The sequence below is a fragment of the Oncorhynchus mykiss genome, chromosome 2 (genome assembly GCF_013265735.2).
Source record: "Oncorhynchus mykiss isolate Arlee chromosome 2, USDA_OmykA_1.1, whole genome shotgun sequence".
Taxonomy (NCBI): domain Eukaryota; kingdom Metazoa; phylum Chordata; class Actinopteri; order Salmoniformes; family Salmonidae; genus Oncorhynchus; species Oncorhynchus mykiss.
Window position 1 is genome coordinate 72,954,271 of NC_048566.1, and position 16,801 is coordinate 72,971,071.

Below are 16,801 nucleotides of genomic sequence, written 5' to 3' on the forward strand. Positions count from 1 at the left end.
TTGGACCCATGAGCTGAAATAAAAGATCCAAGAAATGTTCCATATGCACAAAGTCTTTCTCTCAAATTTTGTGCTCAAATTTGTTTTCATCCCTGTTAGTGAGCATTTCTCCTTTGCCAATATAATCCATCCACCTGACAGGTCTGGCATATCAAGAAGCTGATTAAATGGCATGATCATTACACAGGTGTGCCTTGGCTGTGGACAATAAAAGGCCATGCTAAAATGTGCAGTTTTGTCACATAACCCAATGCCACAGATGTCTCAATCATAAGCCGCCTCCATTGTCGTTTTAGAGAGTTTGGCAGTATGTCCAACTGGCCTCACAACTGCAGACCATGTGTAACCACACCAGCCCAGGACCTTCACATCCGCCTTCTTCACCTGCGGGATCGTCTGAGACTAGCCACCCGGACAGCTCATGAAACTGAGGAGTATTTCTGTCAATAATAAATACTTTTTGTGTGGAAAAACTCATTCTGATTGGCTGTGCCTGGCTCCCAGTGGGTGGGCCTGGCTCCCAAGTGGGTGCCCCTGCCGAGGTCATGTGAAATCCATAGATTAGGACCTATTGCATTTATTTCAATTAACTTATTTCCCCATAAAATTGCATGTTGCCTTTATATTTTGTTTCAGTATATCAAGTCGTCTTTAGTGGATGTGACTGCAGCTTCCAGGGAGTTATTAGCCCCATGTTGTTCAAACCTAATATAGGTAATGCTACAGACCAGAACGTGAGGGATATCCCATAGAGATTGTCATGTTTTATGAGATGACCAACAATAGATCTTCTGTTGACGTTTGCACAATCTCTTATAGTGCACCGAAGCATCACTTCGCTAAGCATCAGAGACGGAGATAGCGAGAGAGAGAGATAGAGACCCCCCCCCCCCCCCCCCCCCCCCCCCCCCCTCTCTCTGCCTAGAGTTGATCCCAGGAGACATGCCCTGGGACTGCAGCAGATTGACCTGTCTTTTAATCAGAGGGGAATAAAAAATGGGGGGCTAATTTAGAGCACGGGTGGAGAGATGAGAGAAAGGAACCCAAGGAAAGCATTCATCAGCATGTTCTCCTCAGTACATGGAACCTTTCATCCTTCAATCTCCCAGCCTTTCAGAGAAATGCTGATGATGGATTTATGCTCCTACCACTTCAGCATGCCAGGGACATATTAGTTTAATTAACAATCATAATGATTAGGCTAGTGTAAAAATAAAATGTTAAAAATTCACTTTTTTCAAATGACTATTCAATGAATTTGAGATTAATGTACAGTTTAGGTATTTGCATGTTCTTAGACAAGACCGTTAGTTTGAGGTCTGAGGATGTTTTAAATCTTATTAGAGCTTGTTAAAATCCTCATCTTAACAATGACTAGGCTGGGATATGGAGCTGGTACACTAATCCACCTTTGATCCTGATATGGCTCTAGTTGTACTATTTACAACTAGTGCTGCTGCCAAGAGGGTTGATTATTTTCGTAAAGCCAGATAAATGCTTTTAAATCTTGAACCCGTATTGTTTTTGTATTCTTATTTGCTAATAGAGGATGAGCGTTGTTAAGAAATTACATGTTTATTATCCTATTCAAATGGTTTGTGTCTGCCATTTTAAGATTCTGTTTGTCTTTTCTCTACCATGACTTTGTTAAGGTGATTGGGATGGGTGTTTTGTTTGTCTATGTAGCCTAATAAGGGTGTTGCAAGAATACAGAATTTAGATTTAAATTTCTAGATTTTGGTGTTGCTAGAATAAAGAATAGAATTGAGAGGTTTCTGCCTCATTTGATTGTAAACCTGAAATGTTTTATTATGGTGTGTGTACTGAGTGCATCAATAAGGGCTTTCACCTGGTCAGTCTGTCATGGAAAGAGCAGGTGTAGGTCAGGTTATTTTGGTCTAGTGCTGAGCGATTAACCAAAATGTCTGTTATTTTACTTTTTCTTTAAACAACCAGTTGACCGACATCGGTTCAATTATTTTAATTCCATTTAGTTCAGGGGTTTTCTGTGAGCTTAATGTGCACATTGCGCAGTTTCTCTAGAGGTAAATCAGACCAAGAACGAACTGTGCGATTTTAGTAGGGAGTTGTAGTTTCCAACAGGCCAATATTCTACATAGTTTAGCGCAGAAAGCGTGCCAGTTAACAAATGGAACTGGTACATTTCTTTATTTACTGTATGCAAGAAAATATTCTGCCTATTTTTATGTTTAATATAGGGCAGACATATAAGTTCCCTACCTTCTCCCCTTCCACTTGACTACTCAATTTCTGTGGTAATGCTGCAATCAATTGGTTGTTACTTTGTATTGAGCAAACATTCTCATACATTTTCGATAGCTGCATGTGTGACAACTCCACTAGCTTCCCACTGGGCACAGACATCAATTCAACGTCTATTTACACATTGTTTCAATGGATTTCATTCAAATGTTGTGGAAACAACGTTGAGTCAACCAGTGTGCGCCTAGTGGGTTATTTTATTAGTATATTCATAATCAATCACTGCACATTTGTGCAGCTAGTCTAATTGGTTTTGAACACATTTGAGAGGGTTCATCAGTACTGTATGTTATCATTTGACTTTATATATCCTCTTTTAAGCCATCAAGCAGCTAGCTAGCTGTAAGTGTGTATAATAAAACAGCTTGAAGTCATGGCCACAGCGATCTTCCCATTTACCTATAGTCTGACTTTAATTTTGATGGGGCATGAAAAAATATTTCATGCAGTTTACTATTCTGTTATTAGTCTTAAAGCCACCGAATACTTGAACTGCATTGTGGCAGTATGTTGGGGATGTCCCAATTCCACAAAACGTATTGATCAGCTGTGATCAAACAAGCTCCAATTAAGTGATCATGTCAGGCCAACATGTCAGGGCTCCCATCTCAGTGCTAGAGGTGTCTGCATCTCAGTGCTAGAGGTGTCACTGTAGACCCTGGTTCGATCCCGGGCTGTATCACAACTGGCTGTGATCGGGAGTCCCTTTTGTCTAAATATTTGACTGGTGCTGTAATGGTCCACCAGGCTGAGTTGCAGACAGTGCCTGGGTGTCCTCATGAGCTCTCCTCTCTGCTATTGTTATTACAACAAATCATGTGACACATACTGTATCCCTTCCAGATGGCTCCTGACTTCAGCTCTTATTAAATTGTCCATGTTTACACTGCCCTCCCAGCTGCTCTTAGACACTTTCCTTCTATTTGCAGATCTCTAATGTGTTGAGTACTAAACTAACCTAACTTAATACTAGAAGCCCTGTGGATGGAGAAGAGAAAGCCCTGGTAATGGTATAAGAGAGGACAGGGGGCTGGTAATACTATTTTAAGTCCACTTTGAAGCATCATGTTGCAGGGATACAGTAGAAGCCCATTCATTCTGTATGTTGATATATCTCTGGTTGCGATCTGCTGTCTATGCTGTGTCCTCTCTGCTTAGAAATGGTTCGGTGTCGGCCTGAAAGCAGAGCTAATGAGAAGCTTGCTGCTGTTGAGTGTTTGCCAGAGGAGAGAGAGGAGAGGAACTCTGAGAAATGGGTTCTCGCTCTGCTGCTGCTGCTGCTGCTACTGCTACCTCCTACTAGCTCTGCTCCATAGTAGTGATTATCCTCCGGGGTTTCCTCATGTGGCTGCTCCCGTGCTGTTTCTCTTGCTCTCACTCTCTGTATTGCCTACAACAGGAATGGTATCATTTTTCATGCATGATGTATTTATTTGATTCTATAAAGAATATTTGTTACGATGGGTGCCATCACCAATCCATATCGGCGGCAAATGTAGACAGAGCTTTGTGCTTCCTACCCCTGCTAGGTGTGTACCAAGGTCCCAATGGAATGTCTGCACAGTTCCTGCTTTCACTTTTGATTATCCCCACACAGCTATACTCTACTGCACCCTCAGGCCTGTGTGGCAAAGCCCATACTCGTTGTGTGTGTGTGTGTGTGTGTGTGCGTGCGTGCGTGCGGGGCAGGGAGGGGGGGGCGGGGGGGGGGGGGGGGGGGGGGGGGGGGGGGGGCTGGGTTAGCTGAGCATTCTGCAGCCTGTCTAACAAGGAATAACCAAAAGTGTTGTAGGACTCCTGTGGCAGGCTGTATGGAGTAGGTCCTATGCAGAGCCATTACCTCTACCTCTTTGTGCTGATGGACTATCAGTAGAGAAGAGGCTCGCAGGGGGGCTGCAGGAGTAGGAGAGAGTCAATACTATGACAGACTGCTAGTCAGGGGGGCTGCAGGAGTAGGAGAGAGTCACTACTATGAAAGACTGCTAGTCAGGGGGGCTGCAGGAGTAGGAGAGAGTCACTACTAAGAAAGACTGCTAGTCAGGGGGGACATAATTCACAACCACGTCATTAGAAATATTTTTTCTCTCCCTTTTCTCTGAAATGACTCACAGAACATATGGAACACACCTCCAAAGTATGGGGAAGCATTTTGTCATGGCTATATGTGGACTCTAAATGGAGTCAATTTGTTTATTCACAAGCACAGCTTCTATATGACCTTTGTCATTAAGAGGAACACAGAATGTCAACTCATTATCCATAATACAGTGTTGCCTTGTATAACGTGAGAACATTTAGGGTTGACTGAAAATGTTCTTGTCATCCGGATTTGACAGTGCACTGGGTAAAGGAAAATATTAATTAACTATATTCTGAACAAAAACATAACTGTTTGAGAGATCCATTGTGAACAGTTTTAACTCCTGGCTAAGGAAGATATACATCTAATAAATGGTGTCATTAGTGTTTTTTTCCTGCATGTTTTTTCAAGTAGGAATAAGAACTACAGTGCATTTCAATCGGTTTGGCCTTAAACAGATGGCATAACACCCACTGGTTTGACTCCGATGTCTGCTTCTAGGGGGAGAGGGCAAATAATGATGATACTCTATAATGTCATCCTTCAGGTAGAAGATTTATATATATTTTTTTATTCATTTTATTTTTTATGGCTCAAATAAGCAAAGAGAAATGACAGTCCATCATTACTTTAAGACATGAAGGTCAGTCAATACGGAAAGAACATTGAAAGATTCTTCAAGTGTAGTTACAAAAACCATCGAGCGCTATGATGAAACTGGCTCTCATGAGGACCACCACAGGAAAGGAAGACCCAGAGTTACCTCTGCTGCAGAGGATAAGTTCATCAGAGTTACCAGCCTCAGAAATTGCAGCCCAAATAAATGCTTCACAGAGTTCAAGTAAAAGACACATCTCAACATCAACTGTTCAGAGGGAGACAGGCCTTCATGGTCAAATTGCTGCAAAGAAACCACTACTAAAGGACACCAATAATAAGAAGAGACTTGCTTTGACCAAGAAACACAAGCAATGAACATTAGATTGGTGGAAATCTGTCGTTTTGTGCAATGAGACAAATGTGAGATTTTTGGTTCCAAACTCCATGTCTTTGTGAGATGCAGAGTAGGTGAACGGATGATCTTTGCATGTGTATTTCCCATCGTGAAGCATGGAGGAGGTGGTGTGATGGTGTGCGGTGCTTTGCTGGTGACACTGTCTGCGATTTATTCAGAAATCAAGGCATACTTAACCAGCATGGCTACCACAGCATTCTGCAGCAATACACCATCCCATCTGGTTTGGGCTTATCATTTGTTCTTCAACAGGACAATGACCCAACACACATCCAGGCTGTGTAAGAGCTATTTGACCAAAAAGGAGAGTGATGGAGTGCTGCATCTGATGACCTGGCCTCCACAATCACCTGACCTCAACCCAATTGAGATGTTTTGGGATGAGTTGGACTACAGAGTGAAGGAAAAGCAGCCAACAAGTGCTCAGCATATGTGGGAACTCCTTCAAGACTGTTGGAAAAGCATTCCAGGTGAAGCTGGTTGAGAGAATGCCAAGAATATGCAAATCTGTCATCAAGGAAAAGGGTGACAATTTTGAAGAATCTAAAATATATTTTGATTTGTTTAACACTTTTTTGGTTACTACATGATTCCATAAGTGTTATTTCATAGTTCACTATTATTCTGCAATGTAGAAATTTGTAAAAAGAAAGAAAAAACTCTTGAATAAGTAGGTTTATCCAAACTTTTGACTGGTACTGTATATATCCAGTGTCCATTTTATACACATTTCCTTGACTAACTCAGAGTTATATCTGAACTGATCCGTTTTGTTTTTTTCAGGTGTGTAGGTTGGCGACGCCAATACACCACCAATCAAGATGGTGGCCCTTTCACTGAAGATCTGTGTCCGCCAGTGCAATGTGGTGAAGACCATGCAGTTTGAGCCCTGCACTCCTGTATATGATGCCTGTAGGATCATCAGGGAGAGGGTTCCGGAAGCCCAGACTGGCCAAGGTGAGAGATTGGGGAAAGCTACTGTTAATGGGTAATGTCAGAACATTTCACAAGCATAAGGATCACTTTCACTAAGAAAATTGAAATACAAAAACTACGCAATTACTCTTTATTTTACATCACTCTGTACTAAATACTCCAGTGTCATTGTAATGCAATTGTCAAACAAGGAATTAGAGTGCCTGATCTCCAGTTTTGTCGGTCTGGTCTGGTCTGGTCTGGTCTTGTCTGGTCTTGTTTGGTCTTGTCTGGTCTGGTCTTGAGCTTTTTAAGCAGGAGATAAAAATTGATGTCACCCACAGCATTGCTTTCTGACTACAGACAGACAGAAAACAGTTTCAGAACAGTCGATGCGCTCTGTCTGAGGAAGCTGATTCAATCTGGGTCTGTGGGTGGTATTCTTCCCTGGGGGAGGTGTTAGTTAGGCAGGTTGGAGAGGCTCTCTGTGGTGTTAGCTAGGCATGCTGGAGAGGCTCTTTAAGCTGTGAGCTCTCATTAGGCTTTAGGACAGATTCATATCAGCTAGGCTAGAGGGTCTGATGGCAGACATAATTACCCTTCTTTCCCAACTGAATGTCATAACATGGATTATTCATGTGAATGTCAATGAGATCAGAAGAAGAGGCATCCTATGTATCATAAGCAGTAACTACATGAGACGCAGTTAAATAGCATTGTCTTGTCAACACAACTTTTGCCGTTTAAACATTCAATCAAGCAATTGTTCCCATTACTAAATGTTACCCTAACACGTTCTCTGCTATCTGTTTCAGCCTCTGATTACGGCCTGTTTCTCTCTGATGATGATCCCAGAAAAGGAATCTGGCTGGAGTCTGGGAGAACTCTGGATTACTACATGCTCCGGAACGGGGTAAAGCCCAATCATAGAACACAGGGCAGAGTCCCATCAAACATTCAATCAAAGGACTGCATATCATTCCCCTCTTTCCTTGTTTCTAAGGATGTCTTGGAGTACAAAAAGAAACAGAGGCCCCAGAAGATCAAGATGCTGGATGGGGCAGTTAAAACTATCATGGTGGATGACTCTAAAACTGTGGGAGAGCTGCTTGTAACCATATGCAGTAGAATAGGTGGGTAACCTCTCTCTAACTGGAATCTACACAAGTCAAACCATCCACTAGCCTCTCAGAGTAGGAGTGCTGATGTTAAAGGTCTCAGTTTTGGGACTGGTGCTGCAGATGATAGTTCCTGTAACACAGGATAAATTATGAAACAGGAGAATGTGGCTTCTCTTTCAAAGGTTCTCTCAATTATTTTATTCAACATTCTTTCAAGCGCAAATTATCTTTTTCTGTCTTTTCAGTGTATTTCAATGTTTTATTGGATTTTTTTTAAATGTGTATTTCATTTGTCTCCTAATCCTTGACATATTATTTCGTAAACATATAAAAAAATACATCAAGAATATTAAATTCCAATGCAATTCACATCCTAAAATTCTTTACATTTATCCCCCAAACACATTTACTCTTAACTTTTATTCACCTGTTTACAGTAGGTTATAATTCTGTAGTTGACTGTTGTCCACTATAGCCCTATAGGAGACTAAAGCATGAAAGCCTTTTTAAAGACTGGTATAACTCATTAGAAGTGACTTTATACCCATTCTCAAAATACAGTCACCCAGTGTCAGAAGGGCTAACAGAAAGACAAGGCTATTGCAAATGACATTCATGCTAATTATTGAAAAATGACTGAACATGCTAGCATAGTGCTAACCGACGCTAGCAACCAACTGACCGGAGCTGTCAAAAGCGATCTCGAACTAGCTAATAGCTAACCGGAGCTAGCTCTAAGCTAGCAGCTTTTCTGACATTAACAGTACAAGTACAGTATAGTACAAGTTCTTAAACAGCACAGTTACAACATTAAATTGTCAGGAGTGTCTTTTTCAAAATAAAAACGTTCAGGTGTTAACCATTTGTTTTTTTCTGGATCAAAGGAATGCACAGCCATCATTTAATTTTATACTCGACATGCGTTTTCTGTCTAGTACGAAGTTACACAATTACTATGTTGTTCAAACCCATGGCATTCACTTCAACAGGCAAGTTACACTGAATACCACAATATATTTTTGTATTTTTGCACTTTACTGACCTGTAACATGGGATAAATTATGAAACAGGAGAACATGACTTCTCTTTCAAAGGTTTTCTCAATTTTGAGAACACACAGGTGCAGGACCGCATACAGTCCCAGTGCGAAGTGGCCAACATTAGTATAAATGCATTGCAATGGCAAAAACTTGGAGGACTGACATTTCACTAAAAGCATTATTTTCCAATACAGAGAAACAATACATAAACACAAATGTGACCATACATTTTGTGTGCGTCACTCTGATCTAGGACCTGTCCATATAATCTTGTTCATTAAGATCTAAAAGGCTAAACAGATCCTAGATCAACACTCCTACTCTGAGACCTTTTGTGGATACGGGCCCTGATCCTATTTATAGCTCACAGTTACTGGCTCCGCCATACATTATGGATGCAGATTCCCTAGCTTTTAGAACATGATATTTAGCTATGGTACTGGTATAGTCTAAGTTTTATATGGATATTTTTGATAGGGGAAAAAATGCTTTTTTACACCATGTTGAAATTATGAGTGGTAATTGTGAAGCCAAAGACTGTGCTGTCCTCTATTGTCATGTAGGTGTTCCCTTAGCCATGTACTGTATTTCAATTACGCTGGGCTGCCTGTGCCCAAACTCAATTGGGTGAAGAGAAGAGAGATGTTTGGCAGATCTCTTCATTGGCTGGTGTTTGTTTATAGAGGGCTTTCTGCTTGGCTTCTCCTCTTCTGAGTTCCCACTTTAGTTTTCTGGCTGCTCTCCCGTTTCCCCCACTGGTACTTCTGATATGGCACAGCTCAAAGTGCTGGCTCTGTGCTCTAAACTGCTCCCTCTCTGAGAGTTTCCCGGCTGCTGCTCCTCTTCAGGAATCACCAACTACGAGGAGTACTCCCTGATCCAGGAGGCGGTGGAGGAGAAGAAGGAGGATGGTCATGGGACTGGCACCCTGAAGAAGGACCGGACTCTGCTCCGAGACGAGAGGAAGATGGAGAGGCTCAAAGCCAAGCTTCACACAGACGATGACCGTGAGTTTGAAAAGCACTTCCAAAAGAACACAATGTGTTTGTAGTCCAGTATTACATGCTTCCAGTCATCCTCTACCCCTCTATCATTAAGTCCAATTTCTCACATTGGTAAGTCCAGTATCATCTCAGTTGAACACGTTTTATACCTCAACGCAGTCAAAGTACTCTATCAATGTTTAATGAAATTAAGATGGTAATTTCTGTCCTTTGGGGGTAAGATAACATTTGGAAAACATGATTGTATAAATCATCCTCAAACCGTCACAAAATCTATCGTTATTCTCAGCAGACGGTTATGCAAATTACTGCCCTCATGGTTTTAGACAACAACAAAAAAAATCATTTTGGCTATATGTCTTTATGACTGTTTTATTTCACTGTCATGTCCAATCCCAGTTGTAGAAGTCTATGCTACTGTGTATTTTTCTCTGTTGGCAGTGAACTGGCTGGACCACAGCCGGACGTTCAGAGAGCAAGGGGTGGAGGAGAGCGAGATGCTGCTGCTCAGACGCAAGTTCTTCTACTCAGATCAGAATGTGGACTCACGAGACCCTGTCCAGCTCAACCTCCTCTATGTACAGGTCAGACCACTCTCACTGTGCTCATTCCTGTCCAACATGTAGTAAACTGCTCTTCAATTCATTTCTCCTCTACTTAACAGTTAATTAAATGGCTACACTGACTATTTGCATTGACCCACTAACTTTATTCTTATTTTTTGCACTGACTCTTGCACAGGTCTTGATGTACACTCACTGGACTCTAACCACACACGCATACATACTATCTATCTTAAAATAGATACAACTATACTAAATATATTCACGTCACCAAATAATTAATTAAAACACACTGTTTTGCAATGACGACGGTCTACAGTAGCCTCAACAGCACTCTCTAGGGTAGCACCATGGTGTAGCTGGAGGACCGCTTGTTTCCGTCCTCTGGGTACATTGACTTCAATACACAACCTAAGAGGCTTGTTGTTCTCACCCTTTCCATAGACTTACAAAGTAATTATGACAACAGAGAGCGCGAGCTATATTGTGTTGTATATTTTAATTTCACTTTTACTTACTTAGCTAGAAAATGCAGCTAGCTAGTTTAGCCTACTCAAACAGAGAGTGATTATATTCTAGTTGGCTATGGCTATCCAACACTGAAACCCTTCCAAGTCAAGGTAAGTTTTTGGTTTTATTAATTTATTGCCACCCGCACCCGCCGGTGTAACTGCTAAACTGCTGTACTCTGTACTGCATGATTGTAGCAGGTTTACTAGCGCGTTATTCAACATAGCTACTAGAACTACAATGTTAAAATGGTGACATCAATGTAGGCTGTGTGTAGCAGTTAGAGGTTATGATATGAATGTTTGGCTTGGGAAAGATTTTTTTTGCCTGGTCACAGACAGCTGATGTGTTGTGCACTGAACTCCACAAGCTAACAGAGTGAGTGAATGAGAGCATGTAGATGCTAGATGGAATTGTACAACGATAAAAGGGATCATGCTAGATTGTAGCATCCTAATGATGGGTATAGGGAAAATGTTTGTATCATATAGTAGCCTAACCTATCGATGTTACGTTGAGCTGGGTGAATGGAATATGAATGAAAGACATCCAGTATGCTGTAATAGAATAAGGCCATGCTCATCTTTTTTATTTATTTTTATCATCCTCCCTCATCTTAAATGTCACCGACCACAACCGATGCATAGTCACTTTACGCCTACCTAAATGTGCATATTACTAACCCGTACCCCTGCATATTTGACTCTGCACCGGTACCCCTTGTATATAGCCTCATTATTGTTATTTTATTGTGTTCATATTTTTAGTTAGCAAATGTGTCTTACTTTTTTAAAAACTCTACATTGTTGGTTAAAGGCTTGCAAATAAGCATTTCATAGTGAGGTCTACATGTGACAAATACATTGTGATTTGATTTACGCTGATTCGGTGTGCGAGTTCATTAGAACGTGCGTTGAAGATGTCGTTCCCATAGCAACGATTAAAACATTCCCTAACCAGAAACCGTGGATTGATGGCAGCATTCGCGTGAAACTGAAAGTGCGAACCACTGCTTTTAATCAGGGCAAGGTGTCTGTTAACATGACCGAATACAAACAGTGCAGCTATTCCCTCCGCAAGGCTATCAAACAAGCTAAGCGTCAGTACAGAGACAAAGTAGAATCTCAATTCAACGGCTCAGACACAAGAGGCATGTGGCAGGGTCTACAGTCAATCACGGACTACAGAAAGAAATCTAGCCCAGTCACGGACCAGGATGTCCTGCTCCCAGGCAGACTAAATCACTTTTTTGCCCGCTTTGAGGACAATACAGGTCCACTGACACGGCCTGCAACGAAAACATGCGGTCTCTCCTTCACTGCAGCCGAGGTGAGTAAGACATTTAAACGTGTTAACCCTCGCAAGGCTGCAGGCCCAGACGGCATCCCCAGCCGCGCCCTCAGAGCATGCACAGACCAGCTGGCCGGTGTGTTTACGGACATATTCAATCAATCCCTATACCAGTCTGCTGTTCCCACATGCTTCAAGAGGGCCACCATTGTTCCTGTTCCCAAGAAAGCTAAGGTAACTGAGCTAAACGACTACCGCCCCGTAGCACTCACTTCCGTCATCATGAAGTGCTTTGAGAGACTAGTCAAGGACCATATCACCTCCACCCTACCTGACACCCTAGACCCACTCCAATTTGCTTACCGCCCAAATAGGTCCACAGACGATGCAATCTCAACCACACTGCACACTGCCCTAACCCATCTGGACAAGAGGAATACCTATGTGAGAATGCTGTTCATTGACTACAGCTCGGCATTCAACACCATAGTACCCTCCAAGCTCGTCATCAAGCTCGAGACCCTGGGTCTCGACCCCACCCTGTGCAACTGGGTACTGGACTTCCTGACGGGCCGCCCCCAGGTGGTGAGGGTAGGCAACAACATCTCCTCCCCGCTGATCCTCAACACTGGGGCCCCACAAGGGTGCGTTCTGAGCCCTCTCCTGTACTCCCTGTTCACCCACGACTGCGTGGCCACGCACGCCTCCAACTCACTCATCAAGTTTGCGGACGACACAACAGTGGTAGGCTTGATTACCAACAACGACGAGACGGCCTACAGGGAGGAGGTGAGGGCCCTCGGAGTGTGGTGTCAGGAAAATAACCTCACACTCAACGTCAACAAAACTAAGGAGATGATTGTGGACTTCAGGAAACAGCAGAGGGAACACCCCCCTATCCACATCGATGGAACAGTAGTGGAGAGGGTAGCAAGTTTTAAGTTCCTCGGCATACACATCACAGACAAACTGAATTGGTCCACTCACACAGACAGCATTGTGAAGAAGGCGCAGCAGCGCCTCTTCAACCTCAGGAGGCTGAAGAAATTCGGCTTGTCACCAAAAGCACTCACAAACTTCTACAGATGCACAATCGAGAGCATCCTGGCGGGCTGTATCACCGCCTGGTACGGCAACTGCTCCGCCCTCAACCGTAAGGCTCTCCAGAGGGTAGTGAGGTCTGCACAACGCATCACCGGGGGCAAACTACCTGCCCTCCAGGACACCTACACCACCCGATGTCACAGGAAGGCCATAAAGATCATCAAGGACATCAACCACCCGAGCCACTGCCTGTTCACCCCGCTATCATCCAGAAGGCGAGGTCAGTACAGGTGCATCAAAGCTGGGACCGAGAGACTGAAAAACAGCTTCTATCTCAAGGCCATCAGACTGTTAAACAGCCACCACTAACACTGAGTGGCTGCTGCCAACACACTGACACTGACTCAACTCCAGCCACTTTAATAATGGGAATTGATGGGAAATGATGTAAATATATCACTAGCCACTTTAAACAATGCTATCTTATATAATGTTACTTACCCTACATTATTCATCTCATATGCATACGTATATACTGTACTCTATATCATCGACTGTATCCTTATGTAATACATGTATTACTAGCCACTTTAACTATGCCACTCTGTTTACATACTCATCTCACATGTATATACTGTACTCGATACCATCTACTGTATCTTGCCTATGCTGCTCTGTACCATCACTCATTCATATATCCTTATGTACATATTCTTTATCCCCTTACACTGTGTACAAGACAGTAATTTTGGAATTGTTAGTTAGATTACTTGTTATTACTGCATTGTCGGAACTAGAAGCACAAGCATTTCGCTACACTCGCATTAACATCTGCTAACCATGTGTATGTGACAAATAAATTTGATTTGATTTGATTTGTACCTTGTGCTGTTCTGTGAAGGAAGTAGTACACAGCGTTGTACGAGATCTTCAGTTTCTTGGCAATTTCTCTCATGGAATAGCCTTCATTTCTCAGAACAAGAATAGACTGACGAGTTTCAGAAAAAAGTTTTTTGTTTCTGGCCATTTTGAGCCTGTAAACGAACCCACAAATGCTGATGCTCCAGATACTAGTCTAAAGAAGGCCAGTTTTATTGCTTCTTTATTCAGAACAACAGTTTTCAGCTGTGCTAACATAATTGCAAAAGGGTTTTCTAATGATCAGTCAGCCTTGGATTAGCTAACACATCGTGCCATTGGAACACAGGAGTGATGGTTGCTGAAAATGGGCCTCTGTACGCCTATGTAGATATTCCAAACAAAATCAGCTGTTTCCAGCTACAATAGGCATTTACAACATTAATAATGTCTACACTGTATTTCAGATTAATTTGATGTTATTTTAAAACTTCTTGTGACTCTCAAACCCGGATCCGGGAGCATAATCATCGCCTGACACTAATTAGTATAACGCAACGGACATAAATCTTCCTAGAAAATCTTCCTATTCATGAAAATCACAAATGAAATATATTGAGACACAGCTTAGCCTTTTGTTAATCACACTGTCATCTCAGATTTTCAAAATATGCTTTACAGCCAACACTAGACAAGCATTTGTGTAAGTTTATCATAGCCTAGCATAGCATTATGCCTTGCTAGCAGCAGGCAACCTTGTCACAAATCAGAAAAGCAATCAAATGAAATCGTTTACCTTTGAAGAACTTCGGATGTTTTCACTCAGGAGACTCCCAGTTAGATAGCAAATGTTCCTTTTTTCCAAAAATATTATTTTTGTAGGCGAAATAGCTCTGTTTGTTCTTCACGTTTGGCTGAGAAATCGACCGGAAAATGCGGTCACTACAACGCCAAACTCTTTTCCAAATTAGCTCCATAATATCGACAGAAACATGACAAACGTTGTTTAGAATCAATCCTCAAGGTGTTTTTCACATAACTATTCGATAATATATCCACCGGGACAATTGGTTTCTCATTAGAAGCGATTGGAATAATGGCTACCGCTGTACTTTACGCAAGATTTTCTGCGGGAGTCATCATGTGACCACTTGCTCAATGTGGTCCCTTACGGCTATTCTTCAACATAAATGCGTAAAAAGACGTCACAATGCTGTAGACACCTTGGGGAATACGTAGAAAGCATAAGCTCATTCGTAGCCCATTCACAGCCATATAAGGAGTCATTGGCATGCAGCGCTTTCAAAATATGGGGCACTTCCTGATTGGATTTTTATCTGGGTTTCGCCTGTAACATCAGTTCTGTTGCACTCACAGACAATATCTTTGCAGTTTTGGAAATGTTAGAGTGTTTTCTATCCAAAGCTGTCAATTATATGCATAGACGAGCATCTTGTCGTGACAAAATATCCCGTTTAAAATGGGAACGTTTTTTATCCAAAAATGAAATAACGCCCCCCAGAGTACCAAGAGGTTTTAATGGACTTTTTTCAAAAACAAGGACATTTCTAAGTGACACAACTTCTTAACGGTAGCGTACATGCACACCCAACAAGCACACACTCAGACACAGTATATACCTTGCAGAAGTATTCACACCCCTTGAATTTTATCACATTTTGGTTAACAAAGTCTGATTAAAATGTATTTAATTGTCACTTTTTTGTTTACAATCCACACAATATACTATGTGGAAGAGTAGTATAATTTTTTTTTAAATATTAGTTGAAAATACAGTGCCTTGCGAAAGTATTCGGCCCCCTTGAACTTTGCGACCTTTTGCCACATTTCAGGCTTCAAACATAAAGATATAAAACTGTATTTTTTTGTGAAGAATCAACAACAAGTGGGACACAATCATGAAGTGGAACGACATTTATTGGATATTTCAAACTTTTTTAACAATTAACAAAGGAATTTTTTTCCCATTCCTCCTTGCAAAACAGCTCGAGCTCAGTGAGGTTGGATGGAGAGCATTTGTGAACAGCAGTTTTCAGTTCTTTCCACAGATTCTCGATTGGATTCAGGTCTGGACTTTGACTTGGCCATTCTAACACCTGGATATGTTTATTATTGAACCATTCCAATGCAGATTTTGCTTTATGTTTTGGATCATTGTCTTGTTGGAAGACAAATCTCCGTCCCAGTCTCAGGTCTTTTGCAGACTCCATCAGGTTTTCTTCCAGAATGGTCCTGTATTTGGCTCCATCCATCTTCCCATCAATTTTAACCATCTTCCCTGTCCCTGCTGAAGAAAATCAGGCCCAAACCATGATGCTGCCACCACCATGTTTGACAGTAGAGATGGTGTGTTCAGCTGTGTTGCTTTTACGCCAAACATAACGTTTTGCATTGTTGCCAAAAAGTTCAATTTTGGTTTCATCTGACCAGAGCACCTTCTTCCACATGTTTGGTGTGTCTCCCAGGTGGCTTGTGGCAAACTTTAAACAACACTTTTTATGGATATCTTTAAGAAATGGCTTTCTTCTTGCCACTCTTCCATAAAGGCCAGATTTGTGCAATATACGACTGATTGTTGTCCTATGGACAGAGTCTCCCACCTCAGCTGTAGATCTCTGCAGTTCATCCAGAGTGATCATGGGCCTCTTGGCTGCATCTCTGATCAGTCTTCTCCTTGTATGAGCTGAAAGTTTAGAGGGACGGCCAGGTCTTGGTAGATTTGCAGTGGTCTGATACTCCTTCCATTTCAATATTATCGCTTGCACAGTGCTCCTTGGGATGTTTAAAGCTTGGGAAATCTTTTTGTATCCAAATCCGGCTTTAAACGTCTTCACAACATTATCTCGGACCTGCCTGGTGTGTTCCTTGTTCTTCATGATGCTCTCTGCGCTTTTAACGGACCTCTGAGACTATCACAGTGCAGGTGCATTTATACGGAAACTTGATTAGACACAGGTGGATTGTATTTATCATCATTAGTCATTTAGGTCAACATTGGATCATTCAGAGATCCTCACTGAACTTCTGGAGAGAGTTTGCTGCACTGAAAGTAAAGGG

At 42.0% G+C, this 16,801-nt stretch overlaps 1 protein-coding gene across 2 annotated transcripts in view; it reads left to right on the top strand.

The window, feature by feature from the left end:
• Positions 1 to 16,801, top strand: part of tln2b (talin 2b) — a 141,909-nt gene that overhangs the window by 65,954 nt on the left and 59,154 nt on the right. For both annotated transcript variants that reach the window (XM_036954987.1, XM_036954991.1), the window contains exons 3-7: positions 6,162 to 6,335; positions 7,109 to 7,206; positions 7,297 to 7,426; positions 9,303 to 9,461; positions 9,900 to 10,042. In XM_036954987.1, coding sequence (XP_036810882.1) covers positions 6,200 to 6,335; positions 7,109 to 7,206; positions 7,297 to 7,426; positions 9,303 to 9,461; positions 9,900 to 10,042 — 666 coding nt within the window. In that variant the 5' untranslated portion in view covers positions 6,162 to 6,199. The remainder of the gene's footprint in view (positions 1 to 6,161; positions 6,336 to 7,108; positions 7,207 to 7,296; positions 7,427 to 9,302; positions 9,462 to 9,899; positions 10,043 to 16,801) is intronic.